The sequence below is a fragment of the Columba livia genome, chromosome Z, assembly GCF_036013475.1.
Source record: "Columba livia isolate bColLiv1 breed racing homer chromosome Z, bColLiv1.pat.W.v2, whole genome shotgun sequence".
NCBI lineage: Eukaryota > Metazoa > Chordata > Aves > Columbiformes > Columbidae > Columba > Columba livia.
This window is the reverse complement of record NC_088642.1, coordinates 43,703,820-43,728,135: the sequence shown is the minus strand read 5'-3', so window position 1 is coordinate 43,728,135 and position 24,316 is coordinate 43,703,820. Positions and strand designations below refer to the sequence as shown.

Sequence of the window (24,316 nt, the reverse complement as noted above, 5' to 3'; positions counted from 1 at the left end):
TGTGGCGAGCGTTGCGCGCGCCGGGAGGAGGGGTACGTTGGCGTGGAGCTGCGCCCCGCCCCGCCCCGCTGAGGGGAAGGGGCGGGGGCTTCGTCCGGCCCAGCCCAGCCCAGCCCCGCCCAGCGGGGGAGCTTCTCCCTCTCGGCCCGTTGTAACTAGCGGAAGGCGCGAGCGGCATCGTGGGCGTCCGTTCCATCGCTGGTGCCTCTTCCGGTCTGACCTGGTGTGGTCTGATCCGGCGTGGCGGTCTTTAGACCTGTTGCCAGAGGCGGCAGCGAGCGGGGGCTGGCGTTGTGGCGAGGTGAGGCGTGATCCACTGCAGGCCGCGGAGGCCCTAGTGCACCGCTGGGCGCCCTAGGGGCCTGTCCCACTTCACCTGGCTGCGTGTGCCCTTGGCTGTCGCCGCGCGGGCTGGTGGCGGATGGGAGCTGAACGGGAGGGTCTCTGGCGGGGCCGGGAGGGACCCGCAGCGACCTGCAGCAGCACCCCAAGCCCCGGCTGGCGCTGGATTCGGGAGTGTGGGCTTGTGAGGATGCTGCACACACAGGCATTCTCTTGCTGGTGTATTACATGGCTTGTCTTGTGGAAGGAGAAGCCTCTATACGAGGTTTTCATCTTTTTTGAGTAGAAAATGACATTAACTTAATCTAAGCAAAATTCAGCTGTAGTAAAAAATAATTAAGGTAAAATAAAAGTTACTTACTTAGCATTAGCTGCAGGTAATTCAGTTAATTTTTAATCTCAAAGTTGAGTGTGTTTGATGGCCAGAGTGGTTCTGTGTCCTTACTCCCCTAGCCAGAGTAGCTCTCCATCAGACTACAAAAGCAATGCCTGCAGAGTTTAAGCAACTTCTTGTAAATAGACAGTTGAATTTTTGCCCCTGCAAAGTTTGCAGTGAGAATGTCACACATCATGATAAGCTGTACGGTTTCCTATCAGTTAGCAACTGGCCTCACTTGCAACAACATGGAATAACAAGGGCAGTACTCTAGTAACAACTGAGAATTGGATAAACAACCAAGAAAGGAAGGGTTGCAGATCTAGTAACTGTCACTTTGTTCCCGTTTTCTCACAGTTCTTCAATTAAGTAAGTTAGTAGCATGTGCAAACTCGTGGGTGTTCTTTTATGTTAACCTGTTTTGAATAAAAGTGTATTGTAAAAGCTATGAAAACTCTCAAGTTTCCCAGTAAAGTACCTTCTCACTGATCTCATTGTATAGCCCACTGTTTTCATTTTTAAGCTATTAATTCAATCTATTTTTGTTTAAAGGTAGATTTCCTGTCTAGGAATATGTTTGTAAGTCTTAAAAAAAATCTATGTATGCTGTGGAAATATAAATTTCCATTCCAGCTTTTAATGTGTACTTTAAGTTATGTGCTTGGTACTTTTGGCAAACAATGCTTTCACAGGTGAATTTCAGCATTTAAGGTTTGCTTTTACGTCTTCATTTATGTAACTTTCCTACTCTGCTTTGCCTGTTATGACCTGTAGCTTATGTTTTGTATTTCATTGGTGCAAACAAATACAGTAATGCTTTTTGTCTTGATGTCTATTTTAAATGTGAAATTGTGTACAGAAACATTGCTTTCTACAATAAATTCTTGGGCAATTTTATCTTTAAAGTCTTTTCATTCTTAGCTGAAGTATTACAATATCTGAGTAAACATTATTGACATTATTTACTGATCAGTCAGATATCTGAACTGAAAGCATTGGCAGGCTCTTTCTCACGCTCCGAACTGCATATGAATTCAGTTCTACCCTTTGGGTTTCTTTAGAATTCTATACCTTTCAGTATGTTTTAGCCTCAATAAAACAGTGGAAAACATAATGGGCATTGTTTTACATAGGTCATGCATCATCCAGAAAGAGATCCAAATAGTAATGCTATATAGACTCTTGAAGTTGTCTTTTTGCTTCAAGCCGTCAATATAGTTTCAGGTTCATGAGTAAAATAATTGGAGGCTTTTTTTTTTTTCCCAGTAGTGTCTTAACTTGGGATTACTTTCCCTCACAGAATTGCATCTGGAGTTTGCATCTGTAGTACTTTTAATTTGCAAAGCATGATTCCACCAGCACAAGTAAAATACCTACTAATTTTTTTTCCTCTTTAGGAAAAAATGTGCCTCAGAGACTACTGATCTTGCAGAGACCTGCTTTGCCAGACAAGTGCCTCAGTTGGTCGATTCTTAAGGTATATCGAACAAAATTATTTGCTTGCTGAAATTGCCCTCTCCCTTATTTTTCCAAGACAATTTGGGCTTTTTCCTTTCTCTTTTGCAAAGACTGTGTGTGCATATAAATGTAGTACACATACTCCTGAAAGTAAAGACGGTTTATGGTGAAGAGAGAAACAAATATGATACTGCTGAGTTTGGCTATAATTTTGCTCTACCAGCTGAGCTAATTTGTGATTCCAAAGTTGCGGCTAACTCATGATAATGCTGCGTTAACAGACTGTGTGAAATCCTAGTAAGATATTCCCAAATTAGTATTGTAACCTTCTCACTGAATGTATATGGTTAATATGTATAATTTTTATGTTGCTATATATATATATATATATAATTTTATTTTCTCTTTGTAATGTGCCTTTTAGGTGGTCTGCACTTGATTTTTAAAATATATGGAGATACTTAATACTAGAAATTATTGTGGATGCTTGATTCAAATAAGGCTATGCTCATGAAGATTGAAAGCCAATTAGTCCTGTTTCCTCAAAACCATTTTTCTGAGTATACCATCTGTCATTTGCCTTATTTCTGTTTTATAATGTTATGTATGTCTACACCACTATTTCGAAGTCCAACTTTAGTACATGAAAGTACCTAAGTAGAATGTATCATCTCAGGATTTAGGCTAGTAAACTCATGCCAGAGACTTCAGTGGTATTTATATGTTGACTGTTCATCAGGCATGCTTAATGCCTGCTGTTGTTAATGCTTTCTGAATGCAGTCTAGGCATACCTTTGAAGTCTTCATGAAGGGGAGTAAAAATAACTGTAGGATCCAGTTTGCCAGGTCAAATCTGTTCATGAAGTCCCATTCTTGACCACAGACAGTGGCCATGACTGGCTGCTACCCTGAAGTAGAATGTAATTGGACAACTTAAAAGAGAGGTCTCAAGTATTGCCTCACAGCTAAGAATTTGTCCTTATTTTGGGAACTTATGTCTGGTTTCTCTTAAATGAAAGAGAAGCACTAAATTTATGCTTTAGATATTTCAGTATAAGCTAACATGCATGCAGAGGGTGGGTTCCAGGGCAAACGTTTAACTATGTTTAAGTTCTTAAAAGTTGATTTAAATTATCCAAAATCTGTCAATCCTAATAGAAACCTGTTGATACAAATGAAACTTTGTTGTTCTTTTTGCCATGGAAGAAAATCTCAAGGAGTTAGTCTTTTTAGTCTTAGGGAAAAAAAAAAAAAAGTTACTCAGTATTTTACTAGCTGGAAAGAGTTAGATAACCTGGAAAATGCACCATCTCTACAAAGTAAGCAGCATTTTTAAGGAGCGGAGTAATGCTTCTGCTAAAAAAAGAGAATAGACAAGATGTTATACAGGTTCTGACTTGCACCCTGGCCCACCACCACCATCTTAATTTTATAAATTTTTCAGGCATTGAGGGAAATAATTAAAAAAACCCAATCCTATTGTTCTCATCCAGTGCACTCCTGGCCAACCCCTGAAAAGATTCATTGTTATCCAACTTGTCTTTCAGATGTTGAGAAAATTGTACCATGCTCTTCAAACTAAATAAAATGTTGCTCTTGGTTGCTAATTTGTATCTCACAGCAGTATTACTTGTGCATAATCTAATTGTTACTTCTCAGATGTAAGCAAGAGCCCCTTACTACTTTTTCACTATGCTTGTGTATTCCTTTGGGACCTAAAAAATCTATTTTTGAGAGTATATTAGCATACGGTACTTCCCCAATAAACTTAGGAAAGTTTGAATCCTTCAGGAAGCTATGGGGATATTATAACTTTGGATAGCTGGCAACAAGTGTTCAACGTATCGTGGCAAATGTATAATGTTTTTAATTTCTTTACGAATCATGGCATGGGGTATTGTTCTAGCTGTGCTATATGTCAAACATTGAAAGTCTTCATAATAGTTTTTAAATCTGAAAAATTAAGAAATAATACATTCACACTATTATATGTCCTCATGCCCTCACATATCAATGTGGATCTGTATGAGTTCCCATGAATAAAATACTATGCAATTGCAGTATTGCTCATTGTGGTTCTACTTTTTTTTTTGCATAAAACTGCATGCATTGTTCCTACTTAACCATAGAGGGGAAAATGTAATTTTTAAGGCCTGCAATTCTTATTTGAAATGTAAGTAAATTAGTATTGCTTTCTGTCAGTGATCACTTGCAGAAGAACTGAGAATAAGCAAGGTGATTTTGTGTTCAGAGGGTTAGTCTGTGATGTTTTTTACAAAAAAATCCAGTGATTTTACAAATTATAAATTCCATTCCCTTACATTTCCAAGCATTTTGTGTTCAGCTCAGTCTGAGGTTGTTTACGTTCTGTAGCCATCAAGAACCCTAATGCAGATAAACTTGATCCCAGGCTAAGTACTATGCTGCAAAGTCCATCTGTAACTTAGTCCAAATGGAACAGAGCAGTAACTCCTTGTCTTTTTTTCTCCTCACTGGACGATTGAATTGTTTATTTTCAAGCAAGTGCCAGTAGTTTGAAAATGAGATGGAAGTGGAACTGCAAATTAAGTTTGGGGCTCTTCTGTTGTTGCATTTAATGCAGGAAAAAGGCCCCAATTTTTTGTCAGATTTTTAAGCTTTGCAGCTGATACTTCTAACATTCTGAAATTGATTGTGTGAATTCCAGTTTTTATGTGAGTATTGTTAGTTGTGGTTTTGTTTTCATCCCCTAATTGAGACACAGGATGGGGTTATGCTATCATTGAAGATAGCTATCCTTGTTAAATGGTGAAAAAAGGGAAAAATCCCAAGTATAATGAAATATCAATTATCAAAATTTAATCTATTTTCAATTACTACCTTTTTTTTCCTGACATGGTTCTATTAATTTGGTACTTTTCTCAGAGAGCTAGTGTAGACAGGAAGTAATTTATTGCATAAAATAATAGTGATACAGCATTAAAAAATTTCAAACTTTATTTGTAATTATAATAGGGAAAAAAATGGCATAAATCTGCAGACAAGAAAGAATTCAGTGTCTGAGAAGCCTGTGGTCTAGAATGTTGATCCGGAAAGAATTATGTGATGAAAAGGTTGATGAAATACTGTTATTTTTGCATAACCAAATGCAATTGATCAACATAAAAATGTTGAATTTAGTACAAACCACATCAAGTTGCTATTAAATTGTTTCATATTATTACTGGTTATTATTTTAAGAAAGATTAGTTGTCTGTGATAAAGCCTGCTTCTAGAAGTCTTCTCTGACATACCTTGAGTCCTTGCCAATGCTGGTTGTCTCTGAAGACTGAAGAATCTTCATAACCTCATAAAGAATTAAGTCTCCTGTAGCCTACTTATTAATCGTACGAACTGAAAGAGCACCACTGCTAAATACATGCATTGTGTGGCAAGATTCCTGAGCAGCTCTTTGAAGTCCATTAGCTAGTCTGTTATACATTCACACCACTGCAGGTGTGTTCATTGGCTGTTATGGTTGCACCTGAAGGAACATGAACTGCAAGTTTGCAGCTCTAGATATTTTGTTTGAAAATGTTCAAAACAGACTTGAGATCAGAAAATTCCTTCTTCCTTCAGTCAGAAACTTTTCAAATAGTGTATTTTAGCAATGTTTTTATAGCCATTGCTTTTTTTACATGCTAACCCAAAGATGAGTAGTAGGAGGAGATTGTTACTTTCTTTACTGAGGCTTAAATGACTATTCTGAGAAATTATGTATGGATCTTTTGAAGTGAAACCCTTCTATTTATAGTTCCTAGTCTGTGCATTTCATGTCAGCCCTCAGAAAAAGTGCTAGAAGTAATAAGGGTGATATGCTTAGCACTTTTTGTCTGTCTAGAAGCAGCAAGCAAGTTAAAATATGAACATGAGCCTTAAGCATCAGTAGACCATCTTCCCTATAATTTAGTAATAGAAGCAGCTGGGAGAGACACTGAGGAAGAGATTCTTCTCCCCTCTTTCTACATCTTGGCAATATTGATATGTAAGTGAAGAAAACATGTTTGAGATAATGACATTTTATGTAGTAGAAAGACTATACAGGAATTTCTCTTGGACACTATGTTTGTGTGAAAATGGTTAATGAGAAAGTCGTATGTGGTAAGTGAAGGAGTAGATACAAGCAACTGGTATTATGTGCAGGAAGGAAGAGAGGATGAGGATCTCTGTATTGATTTTTCATATTCTGCTGCTAACCTTGGCACCACAGTTCAGTATTTCAGGAAGAGTACATGAGTGGAAATTCAGGCAAGCAAATGTAGCAGGAGCTGTTTATGACAGATAAGGATTAAAAGTAGTGTTGTAAGGAACAGGCAGAGAGGAAGAGAGCTCTACAGTGGATATCTTGAAGGCTGTTCAGGGAAACTGAGTTAACTTTGTGTGATACTGACAATTAGTGTGTTAGTTTCAGAGTGCACCGAGGAAGCAGTGACATAGGAAGCCTTTCAGGTGGCAGTGTGAGAAACATTTGCCTCTCAAAGGTGGAATTAAAGCATCTGTATGTCTCTGTCAGTGTGTATTTCAGGAAAAAAAAAGCATGTAAAACGTGGTGAATGTAGCTATTATTACCACGTTGATCTATTCTACCAGCTGATGCAGGACAATGCAGAAATCACCACATAGCAGTTCTTTGCTGTTTACTTCTGGTTTTGTACTGACTGGTCAACCCAGAAATGACAGTGTGGCACAGTAAAAATAAAATTAGTGGACTAATGATGGTACATAAGGAGAGAAAACATAGGAGTTGAAGATATAAGCATACTGATCAAGACACAGTTGTGGAAAATTAGTGTCTTAGAATGATGTGTTATAAGAGAGAGAAGCTTTGTCAGGATTAGATTTGCAAAGAAATAAAGTATACAGGTTGAGAATGTTGAGCTGGAGTGACATCACAGCACACCTATCTGTCCAGATCCTCAGCACCAAGGAACAGAAGACTTGAACAACACCTTAGCCTCATGGCTTTAACTATAGCAATATAATCATGTAGCTAGCTACACAGAGAAATGCTGTGACTCCTTGTGTAGGCTTTTGTTTCTACTTAAGACCTTTCCACGAAGATCTGGTCTTTTATCCATTAGCATATATGAAACCTGTGTCAATATCAACATACTCTGAACATAGATCTTGAAGAGTCACTGGTGTTCCACATTTGGGAAAAGTTACGCTTTCCGAATATTAATTCACATTTCAGTAGCTAGACTATGGCATGGTTGCTTGTGGAAAACTGTAATTAGCAAAAATTGTTACTATAGTTACAGAAATAATAGTCTCAATTCAGGTTGGATGCTTAGGATAAATTAATGTATTGTTTCACTTCACATATGTTTCATTATTTCGTTTTGTTTTTCCTGGTGGAAGCACAAAAATTCAAGAACAAAGGAATCTACCCTTCATTCTCCATGAGCTTTCTCTGCTCTCATGGTACTTAATTATACCACTTTTCCTTTTTCACGATAATGTTAGAATATACCAACTTCTCTTGCATTACTGGTACAGAGGGGGGCTCCCACAAATGTGGGGAAGCTTGGTAAAAGCTCAACAAGTTATACGAGAAAAGATCTGCAGGGTTGGAGTAGCTGTCTTATGGAAGAGGTGACACTATTATGTAATGTTGAAATCTTGGCAGGGTAGTTATTTCAGATATGCACTAAAATCCAGATGAGATGTATCCCATTTCAGTTTTTCAATTAATTCAAGGCCAGGCAGTGTCTGGTGATATTTGCTAGATAGTAAGGTTCAAATTAAAAAGTTACGCATGAGCTGTGAAGTAGAGAGAAACGCTGAGAGCTTGCAAGCTTAAGGCACACACACTGGACTAGGAAATAAAGTGAATGATCGCCGTCTTACCTCAAACTGATGCTGAGATTTTATGTCAGCTCTGTATGAAAAATACTTTGTGTGTAGACACATCTTCAACTTGACTTTTTTGGTCATTTGTCAGAGTTAGCTTCACTCTCCTGGTTTCATAATAGTTGCAACTGTAGTTCATTTCACTTCTTGGTAGCAACAGGAGTGATTTAGCAGTGTCTTGGAAACTGGTATATTTTGCTTTTCTCCAGCTGTAGGTTATTGCTGTAGGGTAATAAATGTTAACATTGGCCAGCAATTCTGATTGTTGCATGCGTGCAATGAGTGTAAAACAAATGAATCTAATGAGGGAAGCCTGATAGTATTCTTTTTCTTTCAAGTTTTTCCCATTTTCGGCTGAGTGATGGTAACGCACGGAAAACACAAAATACAAAGCACATTGGGTCATTCTTGTGTATCCATATGGGCATTTAACACTCTAAAAAGAGCTAAACTCTAAATGTCATTGTTTCTTCATTTAAATGGTGAAAATCAGGTTTCTAAAATCTATGTTTTCTCAGCCCAGCAGCAATGATGTGTTGTGTAATAATTAAAATTCTTGGTAATGCAGAGTCATTTAACTTTTAATGAATGAACTGTCCTTAGAATTTGTCTAATTCAGCGATGACCTATTCCTAGGCAAGTTATCTGGTAAAGATTCACAAATAAATTATCTGACTGATGTCTTTTAAAAAACTCTTTAGACTGCAACAGTCATGCTGCTGTGCAACACAGATGTTTTGCAGCCCTCTGCAGCAAGCTGGATGTTTCTTAAAAATGCATCTGTTCCCTCTTATTTACCATTTTTTTTTGCCCAAGCAGTGACTGGTGTGTTGCTTCAGGAATTTGTGTGTATGAATAGATGTGTATGCATATTACTTGTAACTATGTTTATAATGTATGTATGCGCGTGTATGTTTTAACATACATATATGTATGTATGTGTATATATTTCTTTTTACATTTTAGAGCTATGATGGCCAGTCACCAAGCAGAAGTTCAGAGTCTGAAGCTAGATAATGATTCAGTTATAGAAGGAATAAGTGACCAGGTACTGGTGGCAGTTGTGCTCAGTTTCACTTTCATTGCTGCTCTGGTATATACGATTTTAAGGTGAGAATATGTTGACAGGAATTAATCTACATATCTGCGTCTTTAAAATTCTAACTTCCTCAACAGTTTTTTGCATTGGTATAGAGAACAACTGTGCTTTTGTGACATTAAGGAATTTATTGTTTTATCACTTACTCTGTTTAACTAGTTGCTTGGCAGAGTTTCATAATTTAATTCACAGTTAAAAAGAAATTATGCATTTCTCAAAAGTGAAGTTTAACTCTTCCTTATCTTCAGACAATCAAGCTGAATGATGTTCATCATTCCTTAACACTGAAAATGGCTGAATTCACAAGCTAGATGGCTGGTGTGTCATATTTGGTTACAAAGTACAAATTTGTCAATAATGACTCCACAATTAAGGTTGGATATAATCTTCAAACATGTGTTCTAGTTTCAGTCTCCTTCCACTCCTTTAAAAAAAGAACAAACAAAAAACCCCACAACCCACAAACCTCAATAAATCGACTGCTTTGTTTAGAAATTAATATGCTGGAAAATAATGGACTTTCTTGTGCTGCTTTCCATAAAGCAAAATGTTAAGTTCAGAATTCAGTAACTCTAATGTTTAAGTAATTAAAGCTTATTTTTCATTTCAGAGTTTTTTGTTGCAACCTAACTAATATCTTGGCCTTTGTGTTTTGGGAAAATAAGTCTGAGCTTCAGATTGATGCTTTTTTTTTCTTTTACGGAAGTCTGTAGACTGCTGAACACAGACTAAGTTTGACCACTAAGATAACTCAGTTTTAGTGATGCATTGGCATTATGGAATTTACTGAGGAACTGAGGAGGATCTGTCTGTATGGAAAGTATCAGCAGGGTAGGATGTATTTGAGAGCAAGCTACAAAAGAATCCAGAAGTGGGAAAGCTTGGCTGGGCTGCGAGGAAGTGCTGCTCTTCAGGACCAGGAGACAGCAAAGGAATCTAAGAGAAGTGTATGCACTTCACCTTGCTTTTCTTTCCAAGGCAGTTTCAGATATTTTGATGGCTTCAGGAGTGCCTCTTTTCCGTCTGCTCTCTCATGCTTTATCTACCCCTTATACTGACATTTTTAGCATTTGTGACTTGGATTTTAAGTGTTTAGTTTAAAAGTAAACATTTTGTTTTTGAACTTTATAAAAGAAAGTAAGGTAGCAACATGAGAGCAACATGTGTGGAACAAGGATCAGCAGTGTACAAGAGTAGTGGGAGTTCACTCAGGATTGGAGTTCAGGGCAATAATACATTGATTTTGAAGGGTTACTTGGGGAGAGAGAAAAGGGCTAGTTACTAGTGACTTCTGCAGTGTCATGAGCTAAGTAAAAAGTTTCAGTGGTTCCTGTTACAGGCCCTGATGGTTTATTTTCTGGAGGAGCAAACAAACTCAGACACAGAGCTTCCATACTTTGGAAGTCTTGAAGCTTGTTTACCTCTGCATTTCATGACTGACTACTGAAAGTCCAATCAGCATCCTCTTAGGTCTCTGCTGTGTCTTCTGGTACCTTTTGAAATTGTCTGTATTCAGCAGCATTTTTCCTCTACTTCCTTTGTAGTGTCTCCATCAAAATATGCATAGTACGGTAGAAAATTTGTACAGTACAAAAATTGTAGTAATTTTTATTTATTTAGCACTGAAGAGAGAACAGAGTAGAAAAGGAGTATTTTCTTCTCTAGTTATCTTAGGCAATACAGTGATCTGTGTGTTCCTTATACTATGTCCTTTACCCCAGTCTATTTGTCACCTATACTCTGTGCAACATCTGAAGTACTTAACTTGGGTAGGAACAGGTCCTGGGTAAAAATACATGAAAGAAAGCTGAGAGTAATGAATAAGGTTGCAGGAACTGAATAAAAAGGGAAAGTAGGCAGCATGGAGTATCTTTTGCAGTAGATTTCAGGGGGCAGAAGTGGAATATGGAAAGAACTGTTAAGGGATACGGTTGTTTTACCTGTTTCTGGTAGGAAGAACTCAATGAAACGTCACATCAGGACATGAGCTGAAGGTCTCTTTACTTTTGGTGGAGAAACTTATTACTAGTAATTAACATATGTACCAAGTTGCAGGTATCTAGTTCAGTTACTATAAGATACTTCTGCGAAGCCTGTATGTATTTGAGCTATAAATTTTAATAAAATACAGCCAGATTTTTTCCATCATCTTTTAAACTTGTGAGTAGGTTGTCACATTACAAACAAGACTGTGAAAATTTAATTTATCCAACAAATCAGTGAGAGCCTAACCCTCCAGCATTTTGTATCAGAGATTCCCTACTTGTCCCAGACTACTTACCTGACTCATATTTAAGAATCTGCAGGTTCAGATCTTTTTCTCTCATTTTTCTATCCCATCATATGGTTTGATTATAGGATCAACTCAGTATTTCAGCAGAAGTGGGGCTTTAATCCTTGGAAATTAACAATGGCTATCATTGCACAGTGATGAACCAGTTCCCATGAGTACTGCCACTCACTTTCCCTGTGTGAGGCTGCATACTGAACGAGAAGGCAGCCTTTCTTCGTCTGGTAATGATAGTTTGATGGGGCCCTTTGTGATACATAGTACAATCTTTCCACGTCATGGAATTTTTTTCCCTCAACTTACAGAGTACTAACGCTCAGAAATGGGGAAATTAAAACATTCTGCATCTAACTTTATTTATTTATGGTTTTTGTTTGATAATGTCTTTAATTGCATAGGACCATATTGTTCTTCATTTTTTTCCTTTATTTTCTCACATTAATTTACATGACAGAAGTTATGAATTGCATATGTCTTGAGCTGTGCTTGTTGCCTCCTGGACATTGTGCACTATTCTACTACCTCAGCATCTTATGCACAAGTGGCAGATGTTATACATACTGTACCTCTACAAATGCTCTCATGTATTCAACATAGCATGGGATACCAGAGTAAAGGCATAAATGAAGTATTTGCACAAGGACGATATGCAAATATTGCCCAGGTAACTTTACCATATCTACCTTTTAAGTTTGAGGACTTAAGGTTCTTCTTTGCATAGTATAGCTTTTCACTGGATAATACTTTATTAGCAAATTTGCAATTAGGTGTTTGTGAAGAAATCAGTATAAACTTGTTTATAATCCTTCCACTTGTTTTTTATTTGAATTGAATTTCAATATATTTAAAAGTTCTGGCAAAGTGGAGGTGCAAAGTATGCCTGTTTGTAGCATCTAAACAGGAAAATTGTATGTGTAACATGTATGACAGACAACATCCACAAAATCTGACTCATAGAGACCCAGGGTGGGCAAGAAGGTTTTTAATATAAGAAGGTTTTATGATGTAAGCTTTCCATCACATAACTTTAATAGGTGTCACCCACATTAGTGTTAAATAGATTTACTTTTTACAGATAACCATGTAATTTTTAGTGTGAAAAGTAGGGGTTTTGTCTGTTTCTCTTTGAAGAACGAGTGAAGGTGACAAAATATTAAAGATAGCAGTAATGTAGTACTGTGATTGCCCACATGAAGGAAAATGTTGCAGAACTCCTAGAGCCATTGAGGAAATTATTTAAATAGAACTGCAACCAGAAAATGTCCTAAAAATTCAGCCAGTCCAGCCATCAGCACTGACAGAGGATCAGCTTGCCTAGATCTGTGGAAGCAGTGCAACCTGCATTTTGATTCAATTTTTGGTCAAAGATAGATTGCAGTACCTTGAAGTAACCTTTTCTGATTTTATACACTTAGCAGATAGAAATGCTTTTCCACCAACCTTAGATAACTGTGCGAAATATTTGCTTGTATTTATAGAATGAAAGCCTTACCCCATTTTCTTTTGTCTCCATGAGTTCTGTATGAACTGACATTTCTTCATGCTCTCTAATGTTTAAAAAATGTGGGCAGTAGTTCATATTATCTTCTGAACTTCCTCCAACTTCTCTATGTGTTTTTATGCATTTAGCCCAGAATGAAAAACGGCATGCAGCTGAGACCTCAACAGTGCTGAGCAGAATATATCACCAGTGAAATCCATGTGAATAAATAAAGCTTAAAAATTAACAGTTTTGATTATGATATAATATTTATGGTAACTCGACACCTTTTAATTTTGTCAGCATCATTTTTCATTCCAGTTCAGTTCCCATTGTGCTTTTGAATTTCAAACTTGTAATGTATCCAGCCTCTATTCTTCAATGAGTCCCTTCCCCATGATTCCCCTTGGCATCTCTAACATGTAATTTTCTTCCTCATAAAGTTTTCCTTTTTTAAAAGTGATTTTAAAATAATGATTTATTTTTATATCCAGTCTGCTCATAGTGACATAAATTCAACATTTGAAATCTAGGGAGTTTCCCTACTCCTTCTTATGTAAATGTTACGTCTTAATGTTTAACATAGCAGATAAAGTTGAAATAATTAGAGTTTCTCAACTCTATAATTCAGGTGTGGAGCAAAAAAAAAAATACAAATAGACCAACAACACAAAAACTAGCAGTGGAGACAAAAATTAAAACTATTTCTACAAGATGAATATAAAAGCTTTTAAGCAACTTGATTTTTTGCAGGTTAATGGCTTAATTTTGTTTCAGATTAAAATCTAGTTCTAGCATGATTTAATGATTGATAATGGAGCCTCTCTGAAAAATCTTGCTGCTGTACAGCTTTAAATGACCAGAGTAACTTTAGGATCTAGAATAAGTCCTGTTTCCTTAATCATTTTTGTACTTTCTTTAAAATCCTTTATAGCAGGAAAGAATGATTTTTTGCTCTTTGTTCAAATTTATATTTTTGCAATCAGATGTTTTTCTGTGTTGGGCCATGGTGTTCAGTTTTTCTTATTGCTTATATTTCCTTTCACAGAAATGAACATCAGAACATACACCCAGAAAATCAAGAGCTAGTGCGAGCTCTTCGTCAGCAGCTTCAAACTGAACAGGTGCTGTGCCAAGTGTTGGCATCATTCAACTACCTGTTTTGGGGTGGTGTAGATTCCTCTGAGGTTCTGGAAGAAGCTGGTCTTCAAAGTTATGGAAGCTTACTTACTGTACAGAGGCATCCTTGAAATTTATCAAATAATGAGATAACATAAGCTTTTTTATGGATAAATTCAGTAATTTAAATTATATATTAATAGCTGGTCAGTTCTTTTTTTAAAGAAGCTTTTTTACCACAAGGTGGAGTATGTTAGATTATGTTGTATGCTTCCTGCAATATTCCTGGGAAGTTAGTGGTAAAGGAAAAGAGATCTAGTGTACAGCCTGTTGCCACAGGACAGGGATTAGATGTTTAGACTGATAAACTCTGTGTAGCAGAACAATGGCACAGCAAGGAGAGCCAGGCAATAAAGATTGAACAACCTGATCTAGTGACAGATGTCACTTGCCTATGGCAGAAGAGTCAAACTACATCATCTTTAAAGGTCCTTCCAACCCAAATCATTCTGTGGTTCTATGATTGCATCCAGTTCTGACATGTAGGGCAGAAGATGGGAGACTCTAGGCTAGGTTACTGGAAATTGCTGAGTCCCAGCCCTTAAGTGAAAAGCCATACTTTTGGAGAGTATCGAGGAAAATCTTTCATTGTAATACTTCTTGAAATAATTACAGATTTTTTAACTACAGTGCATATTTATGTGGAAGACAAATACAGCAAAATGGGGAGAAAAAACATTTCATGGCAGTGACATACACAAGCTGATGTTTATGCTTGGGCTTGGGAACACTAAATACTGCAACTGGTAAGCAGTGCAGCTCTGGCTGTACACAGAGCTACTTAGAATAATGAAGTAACAGTGTAGATCTGAGCTGTTAGTCATACTTAAGCATGTCTAACCTAACTTAATGTGAAGGACCAAGGAGGTTCATTCTTTGCAGTCTTTGACTGGATTGAAACGCATACTTATGTAACAGGTGGAGGGAAAATAATGGGCTTGTCACAAGAAGGACTTGTTTAGTGAACCAGTTCTTGCATTTAAGTATCTTTGATTTTTGAATTCAAATATATTTCTCTTTCATTTCTCATAGCTTAGCATCTGACTCTTTGACTTAAAGTAAATGAACACTGGATTGATTATTATTTTTTAAGCTCAGTAGACTTATCTAATAATAGTATCTCTAATACTTCACATTTCTCATCTGTTCCAGCAGGATGCTTCTGCTGGTGATAGACATCGCTTCTATACAGATATGTCTTGTCCAGTCTGTTTGCAACAGGCTACATTCCCTATAGAAACAAACTGTGGACATCTTTTCTGTGGTAAGCAAGGAAAATCCCAAGCCTCAAAGATAAAACCAGAATAGAAATAGAAATTTTTGGCACTAGTATGGTCTCCCTTACGCAAAGCTTTGTTTGGTTGTAACTGCTTATCTTCTAGTCTGTATCAGAATTTATATAAACTGTTGAGAAAATACATTTGTGAATAAACAGTAACTTTGAGAGTGTGCCATATTTTTTTCTGTGTTATCAGGATTGAAACTACAGTTAATTCAAAAATGTTGAGGAGAGAGAGCATAATTTATTTCCAGCTAGTAAAAAAAACTGAAGAGGCTGAAAAAACACTTGGAAATTTACCATTTAAGAAAACTGGTTTAGAAAGAGTAAAAAAAAAATATTCTTGGTATTATCTTTATCTCAGAATGGTGTGGATTTTTTTTTGTTTTCTTGGATGTCCTGGAGAATTAAGACTAAGTTCACAATGCTTGAAATGTTTTTTTTGCTTTAATTATTCAAATTTACGTATAAATATCCTGTGTAGCATTTCACTTCCTTTCCTTCAGGTTTCCAGTAGTATTCTTTCACTGCATTCATCTAGTTTTACTGAGTGTATAGTGTATGCTATATATTAGTCATTCAAATGAAAAAGTTTATAAATTTGGAAAGGAATTAAAGTATGCAGATTTTTATATATTCTTTCACCTGTGGAAACTCTGATAATAAAGCCAGGTTTTTAGTATAAATTTTACTTCTCAATATTTTTGTGACTTCTAAACTTTAAACTGGTAAAATTTTTAATTATTTGCTTCTTCAGTTAATGATTAAGACATTTTCTGTCTTTTCCAGAAATACTACTTTAATTATTCAGTTAATAGCATTGAATTTGAACACATTGGTTCTTGGTATCTTCAGTGAATTCTGTATACAAAATTACACCAGAAAATATAGATTTAACGTAGCTGCTTATACCCTTCTGTTGTTTTCCTTGGCGTGTAACATATTATTTCAGTCTGTAACTTACCTTCATCAGGTTCCTGCATTATTGCCTACTGGAGGTATGGCTCATGGCTTGGTGCCATCCGTTGTCCAATCTGCAGACAAACGGTAATATTTCAAGTAATCATGGACCTGATAGTTTGGCTATCTAGTATAGCTGACCGAAAAAGCACATACATGTAAACTGCAATAGTGAGACTGACAGAAAAGAAAGTCTGAGAAGCTGAAAGAATATGGATATGTGAAGCATAGATGGCAGACATTACATTTCTTTGAACTTTTTGCTTTGCCAAATGGCTCTAAAAAATACAGATTGCTCCTGCAACTGAAATTTAAGTGAACAGCACTGGTAACTTAGCCATTTTCCTGTAAAATGTAAATGTATATAAAAGCAGAAAATCCTAAGATCCTAATAATTGTTCTTCTATGCTTGCTGTTCAGGATGTTATATATTATAACTTCTTTAACAGAACTGGCATCCGAAGGTCCTGGCTGTTGTGGAAGGCTGCCAGTAGGCAGTATACTACTCATTTCTGAGACATACCCTCTCCCTTCCTTCTCTCCCTGCCAGAAAAACTATGTCAATTTCTTTTTTTGTCCCTATTTTTAGTTTGTATGCATGAGCTTTGTAGAGCAAGTATTAACTTACTTCCTACGCAACTTACTTACATTGTCAATTTGAAATATGTCCCTGCAACTCATTAACACTTAAGATCTCTGAGTCTTATAGTGTATGTTTGAACAAAAGAACATTTTCATTTTAACAATGCACAAACTACAGAGCTGGTAACTTCTGACGAATAATATAACATACTTCATGCTCTGGCCCGTACATTATATCCTGCTTTGATTGCGTGTATCATGCAGGACAAAAGACTAAGAACACAGAGGAAGGAAAGACAAGCTGTTATGACTAGGGGAAGAACGAGTAGCTTTAGAGAGCAGTCAGTGAGGAGGAAGACTCAAAAAATAAAGATGAGGAAGATGCTTGCATTATTATGCATTTATTCTCACCCTGTAAAGTAAGAAAAGTGAGGTCTGATTTACAAATGGGGGATGGAAGTATGTGTGCATAAACGAGTTGTACAGAAGGTTTGTGGCAGTGCTAGGAATTGAATATAGATTATCTTCTCATGCTGTCATTTGCTAGATGTGGCTACTGCACAGATATAAGATATATATTTAGTGGTATAGAGGGAGCTTTTGAAGATTGTAATAATTTAAAGTGCTATGCATTTTCTATTTCCTATGATAATCTGTCTCTTATTCCTGGACATAGCTTCCAAATACAAGTGTTAAGTTTTCAGAGACTCCTATACAGAAAAATAACATAAAATATATGTGAATGTGACCTTACGTGTTTCTCTGTGTTAGTGTCAGGAGAATGGAGCCAGGCTCTTCTCGGTGCCAACCAATGACAATGGGTTGGCAATGGGGCAATGGGTACAAACTGGAACACAGGAGGTTCCACTTAAATATGAGATGAAACTTCTTCACAGTGAGGGTGACAGAGCACTGGAACAGGCTGCCCAGGGGGGTGTGGAGTCTCCTTCTCTGGAGACATTCAAAACCTGCCAGGACACCTTCCTGTGTAACCTCATCTGTGTGTTCCTTCTCCAGCAGAGGAATTGGTCTAGGTGATTTTTGAGTGCCCTTCCAATCCCTAACATTTTGTGATTCTGTGTTAACCCAATAACATTGCAGAATTCTCTGTGCTTACAAAAGCGCTCAAGATTAATATATTTTTCTGTTAATTTATTTTTCTGTTTTGTTCTCCTTGGTCATGGTATGAATGTCCATATGAAAGTGAGTTTTGTTGCTTGTTTGCTGAAATGCAAGGCCATTCTAAAGAAGGAAAAAGAATGCGTGTTTAGAAAAATTTCCTGTAAACTTCTCTTGGAGGGTTCTTATGCTTTTTTTCAACAATCTTTTTAAAATTAATATTGTGTAAATAATTGTAAGCCATGAATTTATTAAAACTTAGCAGCAGAATCCATGTTAGTACTTTTTGTTTTATTTCACTACTAAATTTTTAAGTAAAAGTTTGCTCTACGTACTTAACTGAAGTTAACTGTTAAACTTTTCATTTATAGTTCACAATGCCTGCATTTAAAAGACAGTTGCACATGTAACAAAGTCTCCCTGCTGTGCCTAGGTAACATTGTTTTTACCGCTCTTTGGAGAAGATCAGCAGGATGCAACGCAAGTATTACAAGATGTCAACGATTACAATCGGAGATTCTCAGGACAGCCCAGATCTGTAAGTTTTGGACAAATTTGGATGGAAGTCACTGATTTTAGGGGAGGCTGGGTTTGTTTGTTTGTTGTGTTGGATTTTTTTTGTTTTTCGCTGGGGTATGGATTTTCTCTTTATGATGCTTAGGGACTTTACCACTTTTCGTTAGGAAATTCACTTTTATATAGTTAAGGCACACCCATCATGACCTTGAAAATATTTATTCGTAATTTGTGGAAACATATGGAAATCTGCATTTTTGCTGTGAGTGAGAACTGCTAAGACTTGAGCTCCCTATTCCTATGTTAAGGTCTTTTAAAATTATGAATAATTATTTTGAAAGGATTAATAATTAGTCAGTAAAAATACTTAATTAAATACATGACCTGCAAGGAAGAATAGTCACTGGATTAATCTCTTTACATTGATAAGAAGTATCTGAAGTTTTATTCTGTGCCATTTTTCCTCAGATTTCAAGCTATATGCTGTCGTCTTTTTTTTTTTTTTTTGCTCCTAGATTATATTACAATCTTTATTCTGTTCTCTGAGTGAAGAAGACAGGATTGGTTTTATATAAATAGCTAAGAGAGCTTTAGAAAGTCAGACTCGTGAGCCTGTCTTCTGCGTGCATGTTCGGATTTGCAAAGTGAAATGCATGCACATGCATACTAGTAACTTCCCTACTTCCTCTGTTCATTGGATTTGGATTTAATAACAAAACATCAGCAAGAAAAAATTACAGTCCAGATAGACAAAACGGTGTGAGATGGTGGTGTTGTGGGGGTTTTTTTTTGTGTTGTTTTGTTTTTCATGTTCAGTTATGCTTTTGATCCAGAATAAATTGAGACTACCTCTCAGGCTCCAGTGGAGCTCTCTGTGGGCTCTGTGTCTAGTCCCTGATGACCCGTCTGAGGTCATGCCAGAATTCTGCATTAAAGCCCTAATAGGACAAGATAAATTGTCCTAGAAATGGAACCAGTGTATATATATATATATATATATATATATAAAGGCAAAGTTCACCCTCTCTACACATCACAAGAAAAACATGAGTATTTTCTACTGAGCAGTCCCTCAGTAAGATGACGGAATCATAGTAGAAAAATAGAAGGGAACCAGGGATAGGTTCATTTAAAGGTTCTTTAGTTTAGTTGAAGCTTGATCCATTGTTTGGAAACTTGTGTGAATCAGTGGTTTTATGCCAGAGGAGGGGGTGTTGTGTTTCTGAAGAACTGCATCCTGTTCTACTTTACCTATTCTTTTTTCTTGCAGTCCCTAGTCGTCTTCTATTCTGATCCATATTTCAGTCCAGTTAACCTGTTTGCTGTTTCTCACTGTCTCAGTCATTTGTTTTACTGTAGCTTTTCCTTCTTGATATTAACAGATGCCAGTGTATTTTGTTGTGAGTTAAATGTATGTTTTGTGGTATAGAATCACAAAGTTTAGCTGTTTATTGAAAACATATAAACTCTAAATCTGACATTTTACCCAGGAAAACTAAGTCCAGGAAGTCTTGTCTTGCTTTTTTTGTTTTAATTCTTATAAACTAATAGATTCCAAAGCTGTAATGTAGTAATAGAAATTTCAGACTAAAAGAAAGACCCATTCAGCTTCGGCCTGTTGGTAAATCAAAATATTAACTTTTGCTTTCTTTCTTCATAGATTATGGAGAGAATTATGGATCTGCCCACTTTATTGCGTCATGCTTTCAGGGAGATGTTTTCTGTTGGGGGCCTCTTCTGGATGTTTCGCATCAGAATATTCCTCTGCTTGCTTGGAGCCTTGCTCTACCTGGCATCACCTCTGGATTTTCTTCCTGAAGCACTCTTTGGAATTCTGGGTTTCTTAGATGATTTCTTTGTCATTTTTCTTTTGCTGATATATATCTCCATCATGTACCGAGAAGTAGTGACACAGCGACTGAATAGATGAAATAGACAAAAATGGTCCAAATGCAGAGGCGGCTGTGGAATGTTTAAAAAGAGAACTCTAACATAAGTATGATATAGCAAGGCACCTGTGTACAGTTTCAGTAGTTACAATTTCATAGCTGGTCATCTTATATAAATATGAAGGGTTAGTATGTGGTGATGTTTAACTGGAAGCTTTAGTTTGTGTATTACATGTGCTTCATATAGATGAGGTTAGTTTTATAGCGTAATAAACAAACTTCATCTGCTTCCACCTGATAAACAATGGTATGTCATCAAAACAGAAAACACTTTTTTGTGCATGGTTTGTGAAAAAGGAGTTTTAGTAAAGGACTTCTAGTAAAAAATGCTTTTGGGTAATCTAGACATGTATAATGAAATTCAGAAATTCTTCACAATACAGTTATCACAGCTAAATTGTTTAATGTCTCTGTTGTGCAATAGAGTTTTTTAAAATAAAAGTAACATTGTGTGCCTCTGTGGAAGAAACCCAAGGGCTGTGTTACAATTATAATTCTGCAGTTTGCTGTTGTCCACATGCTTTTCAAAAACAAGGAGAACACCTCAGTATTGCTTGAACTGCACCCAGTATGGTTGCATGCAATCCGTACAATTTTATTTTTGTATTTGGGAATATACACACAGTATCTGATCTAGATAGAGAAACCAGTATTATGTAGTACCAGACTGGTTAGTGCTCTATTTTTAAACAGGAGCATGTTTTTTCTCTTCATGCTTGTTTATTTGGTAGGTACGTATCTTGGAAGCAGGGTTTTTATGCTGCTTTGAGTCAATGCAATGTGTCTGAAGTGAGAGTTTGCATTCCTTTGGTTGCATTAAAACATTTAGCTAATGGAGAGAACCCTTGAAGTTTAGACAGTGTTTGAAGAAGAGAAGTCAGTAGTGGATATTTGCACTGCAGAACTTTACCTGAATGTACATACTGCAATATAGGTGTTAAACAACTTAGATATTGGGACATTTGATTTTCCATTGGGGTTTTATTATTGTTTGGTTTGTTGATTTGGATGTGGGTTCTGATTACCTTGAAAAAAATTTGTTATAGGGGACCACAAAAAATGCTGGAAATGTTTTCAAAAATACCAGGGTATTAATTAACCTTCAAGTCGATTTTTTTTTTAGTGTTGAGTTCAAAATGTGCTATCATCACTATAGAAGTAATTTGAAAATATTTTCATTTTAATAAATTAATCCCACTAGAAAGGTCAAGGATATGATAGATCTACGTACTTTTTAGCCAGAGGAATTATGATTGCCATTTCATTTTAACTTCCTGAGTACTTGAACAACAGTGATTAGACAGGTGATTCTTTGTGTGTTTACATATATGGCATGAGGCTTACAATGAAAGGGACCTTTTCACAACTTCTCTGTTTTGCCCTTGCAGGTGTCTTTTCTAAGCATGTGCAGAGAGATGATAAAGCTGGCACCTGACATGTCAGTGGTTGTAGTAGGAGATTGTCCTTCAGTGTTTTAAATGACATTCATTTAAAAGTAAATTCACTGATTCTTCATTAGAAAATTTGCTTTTGAAAATCCAAAGATATTTTACAAATGAACTGGAAAGCTAAATTTTTCGTTGTTTGTTATTGATGGACAAGAGGAGAAACAAGAAGTGAAACAAGGAAGGGAAGGAGGAGAGCAAGACAGAAAATGACATTTTTGGAAAAAAAATTCTGTTGGTTCTTGAGCATCTTAGTTGAGCTTTTTCCTTTGTGTTGGCATCACTAATGTATGGTAATGGTTTAGTGGCTACCTCAGTTAAAAGTTAAGGTATTATTGAGTAAGTGTGGGATATTCCTTAACTGTTGGTTAAATTTACAAAGAAAGACAGTAGTTTAGGATGTTAATTAAGACAGGATTTTGCAGTTTTGCTGTAAGCATTGTTTTGGTTTTGTTTGGGTTTTTTTTTTTCCCAAGAGATCCAGTAGAGAGCAAACTCCAAAAAAGGTATTTTTCTTTTCTCCTGGAGTTTAGCTTGTGGATCTGCTTAGAGAAGAGTGTGAATTGCTGTTGTAGAACAACTGGAGTCTGTTCATAGAATCTGTTGATCTAGTACCTCCTCCATATGTTTATTCTATGAATGTGCTTGTACTTTTTCCCATGACTCTTTATATCTAGAGAGGATCTAGATGTACATGAAGCTGCTTATCACAGATTTATTTTCATTGAGCTCCCCAATGCCACATGCTACTGTGAAGTTCATGCCAAAATATCCATCTAAGGGATCTGTTCCTAAAGAACAGACCTTCTTGTGTACCTGAAATCATGCACAAGCCACATCTGAGTAGCTATATAAAGTTTGCTTGTGTTCTGTTTCTTCCTCCACTACATTTCTGCTAGCCAGAAAGGGTTCTCTCAGAGGCTTCTGCTTATTTTTGAATATTCAGTAACATTGTAAACTTAAATTCAATACATTGAATGCTTGACAGAATTAGGACCATCCTTCCTGTTCACCAGTATGTATGCTTGCTTGTAGAGGAATTTTTTTTGGTCCTGCAAGCCACTGATTTATGACTTGCTCAGACCTTTTTTTAAGCACCTGTAATGTGAAGATATATCTGTCCTGCAGCATTTGGCTGCTGCTCCTTTACGCAAATCTGAACTAGCTGTGAGTTAGCTGTCTTGGGTACTTAGCTCACACTTAACTTAAATGTTAAAGCTCTGAAGAAGCTGGAAATTAATGCGTGAGCATGTAGGATTCCTGAACTATGTGCTACCAAGTTGTTCTGGCAGCAATATTAAAGGTAAATGCAAGAGCTGAGTACCATCTTCAGGATGTGAAAGAACTATATGATGCTGTGTGAAAAGTGACTGCAAACTTTTCTGCAGTTTTGTCTCCTGGAATGGGGCATCTGTGTCCCTAAGGGGGGAAAAGAAGGAAAGGGCAAGCTTTAGCAGCAAATAAGAGATACAGAGAAAAAAACATAGTTCTGCAAACGTTCTTCTGGCTTCCCCAAAAACTGTGAAATATTTGATTGTTCCAGCAATATTAACAAAGAGAAAACTAAAGTTATACTTAATAGCTCTTACACAATTATTTGTAGCATTTTGAGGCCTAATGATCATCATTATGACAAGTGCTTTACAGAGCCATCTGTTTGTCTTGTGTCCCACACCACTGATGTCTATGAGGAAGAGGCAGAACGGTGTGATTTGGGGATACAGTTTTGCCATAGGTTTCATAGAACTGTAGCAATGACCTGTGTGTTACACTAGATTTTTAAGACAAAAGGATTTAGACCTACTTATTGTTACTTTTAATTATAATAAAATGCTATTAAAGTAAGAGATTCTCTTGATTTATTTCATTGACTTTCTGGGAGGAAAATTCTCCATTCCCTGGGCTAAAGCTGGTGGTAACTCTTTTGCAGTCTTCATTGATTCCAGTACAGATGATTAATTGCATCTTAAAGTATCAGTCCTCCATGAAAACAAATGCACAAAGCAGGTGGGTGAGAATCCAGTAAGTGAAGTAAATGGAAGGAAACAGGAAATAGTCTCTGTAGGTTTACAGGAAAGACAAATGTTGGGTTGGGGCAGGGAAGAACTGGATGTGACTGGCCTGTGCTGCAATCCTGTGCTTTTCCTAATCCATGTTGTGGAAGACCTCTGGGCATCAGGAAAACATGATCCATTCTGCTAAGGAATGTCCAAAAAGTCTTAGCTGAGAAGTCCAGCGCCAAGTTGGGCCAAGTCTTCTGGACTTTGGTACATGGTTCCAGTGTTTATGGAAAAACATTTAAATACATATTTAGTAAGCAGTTATTAAATCAGGTTGAAATTTTGATGGGTACACACATGTCCTTCCATCT

At 36.7% G+C, this 24,316-nt stretch overlaps 1 protein-coding gene across 6 annotated transcripts; it reads left to right on the top strand.

Annotated features, from left to right (window-relative positions):
• Positions 1-44: 44 nt before the first annotated feature.
• RNF170 (ring finger protein 170) lies at positions 45-23,790 on the top strand. 6 transcript variants are annotated; one of them, XM_021281663.2, is made up of 8 exons: positions 45-301; positions 2,116-2,195; positions 9,014-9,157; positions 13,965-14,040; positions 15,248-15,359; positions 16,348-16,421; positions 18,469-18,573; positions 20,212-23,790. In XM_021281663.2, the coding sequence occupies exons 3-8, from the start codon at positions 9,018-9,020 to the stop codon at positions 20,479-20,481; spliced, it is 777 nt and encodes a 258-aa protein (XP_021137338.1). In that variant the 5' UTR covers positions 45-301; positions 2,116-2,195; positions 9,014-9,017; the 3' UTR covers positions 20,482-23,790. The 6 variants fall into 6 exon arrangements, with proteins under 6 accessions (XP_021137338.1, XP_021137339.1, XP_064901718.1 ...); XM_021281664.2 differs by having other exon boundaries at positions 48-301; positions 9,014-9,095; positions 15,251-15,359; XM_065045646.1 differs by having other exon boundaries at positions 48-301; positions 9,014-9,095.
• Positions 23,791-24,316: the final 526 nt, after the last annotated feature.

Excerpts from the sequence above, each read along its gene's own strand:
- RNF170 (XM_021281663.2), top strand. The coding sequence starts at position 9,018 with ATGATGGCCAGTCACCAAGCAGAAGTTCAGAGTCTGAAGCTAGATAAT. Across the intron at positions 14,041-15,247 it reads AGCAGCTTCAAACTGAACAG|CAGGATGCTTCTGCTGGTGA; the intron begins GTGCTGTGCCAA and ends CATCTGTTCCAG. Across the intron at positions 16,422-18,468 it reads GTCCAATCTGCAGACAAACG|GTAACATTGTTTTTACCGCT; the intron begins GTAATATTTCAA and ends TGCTGTGCCTAG.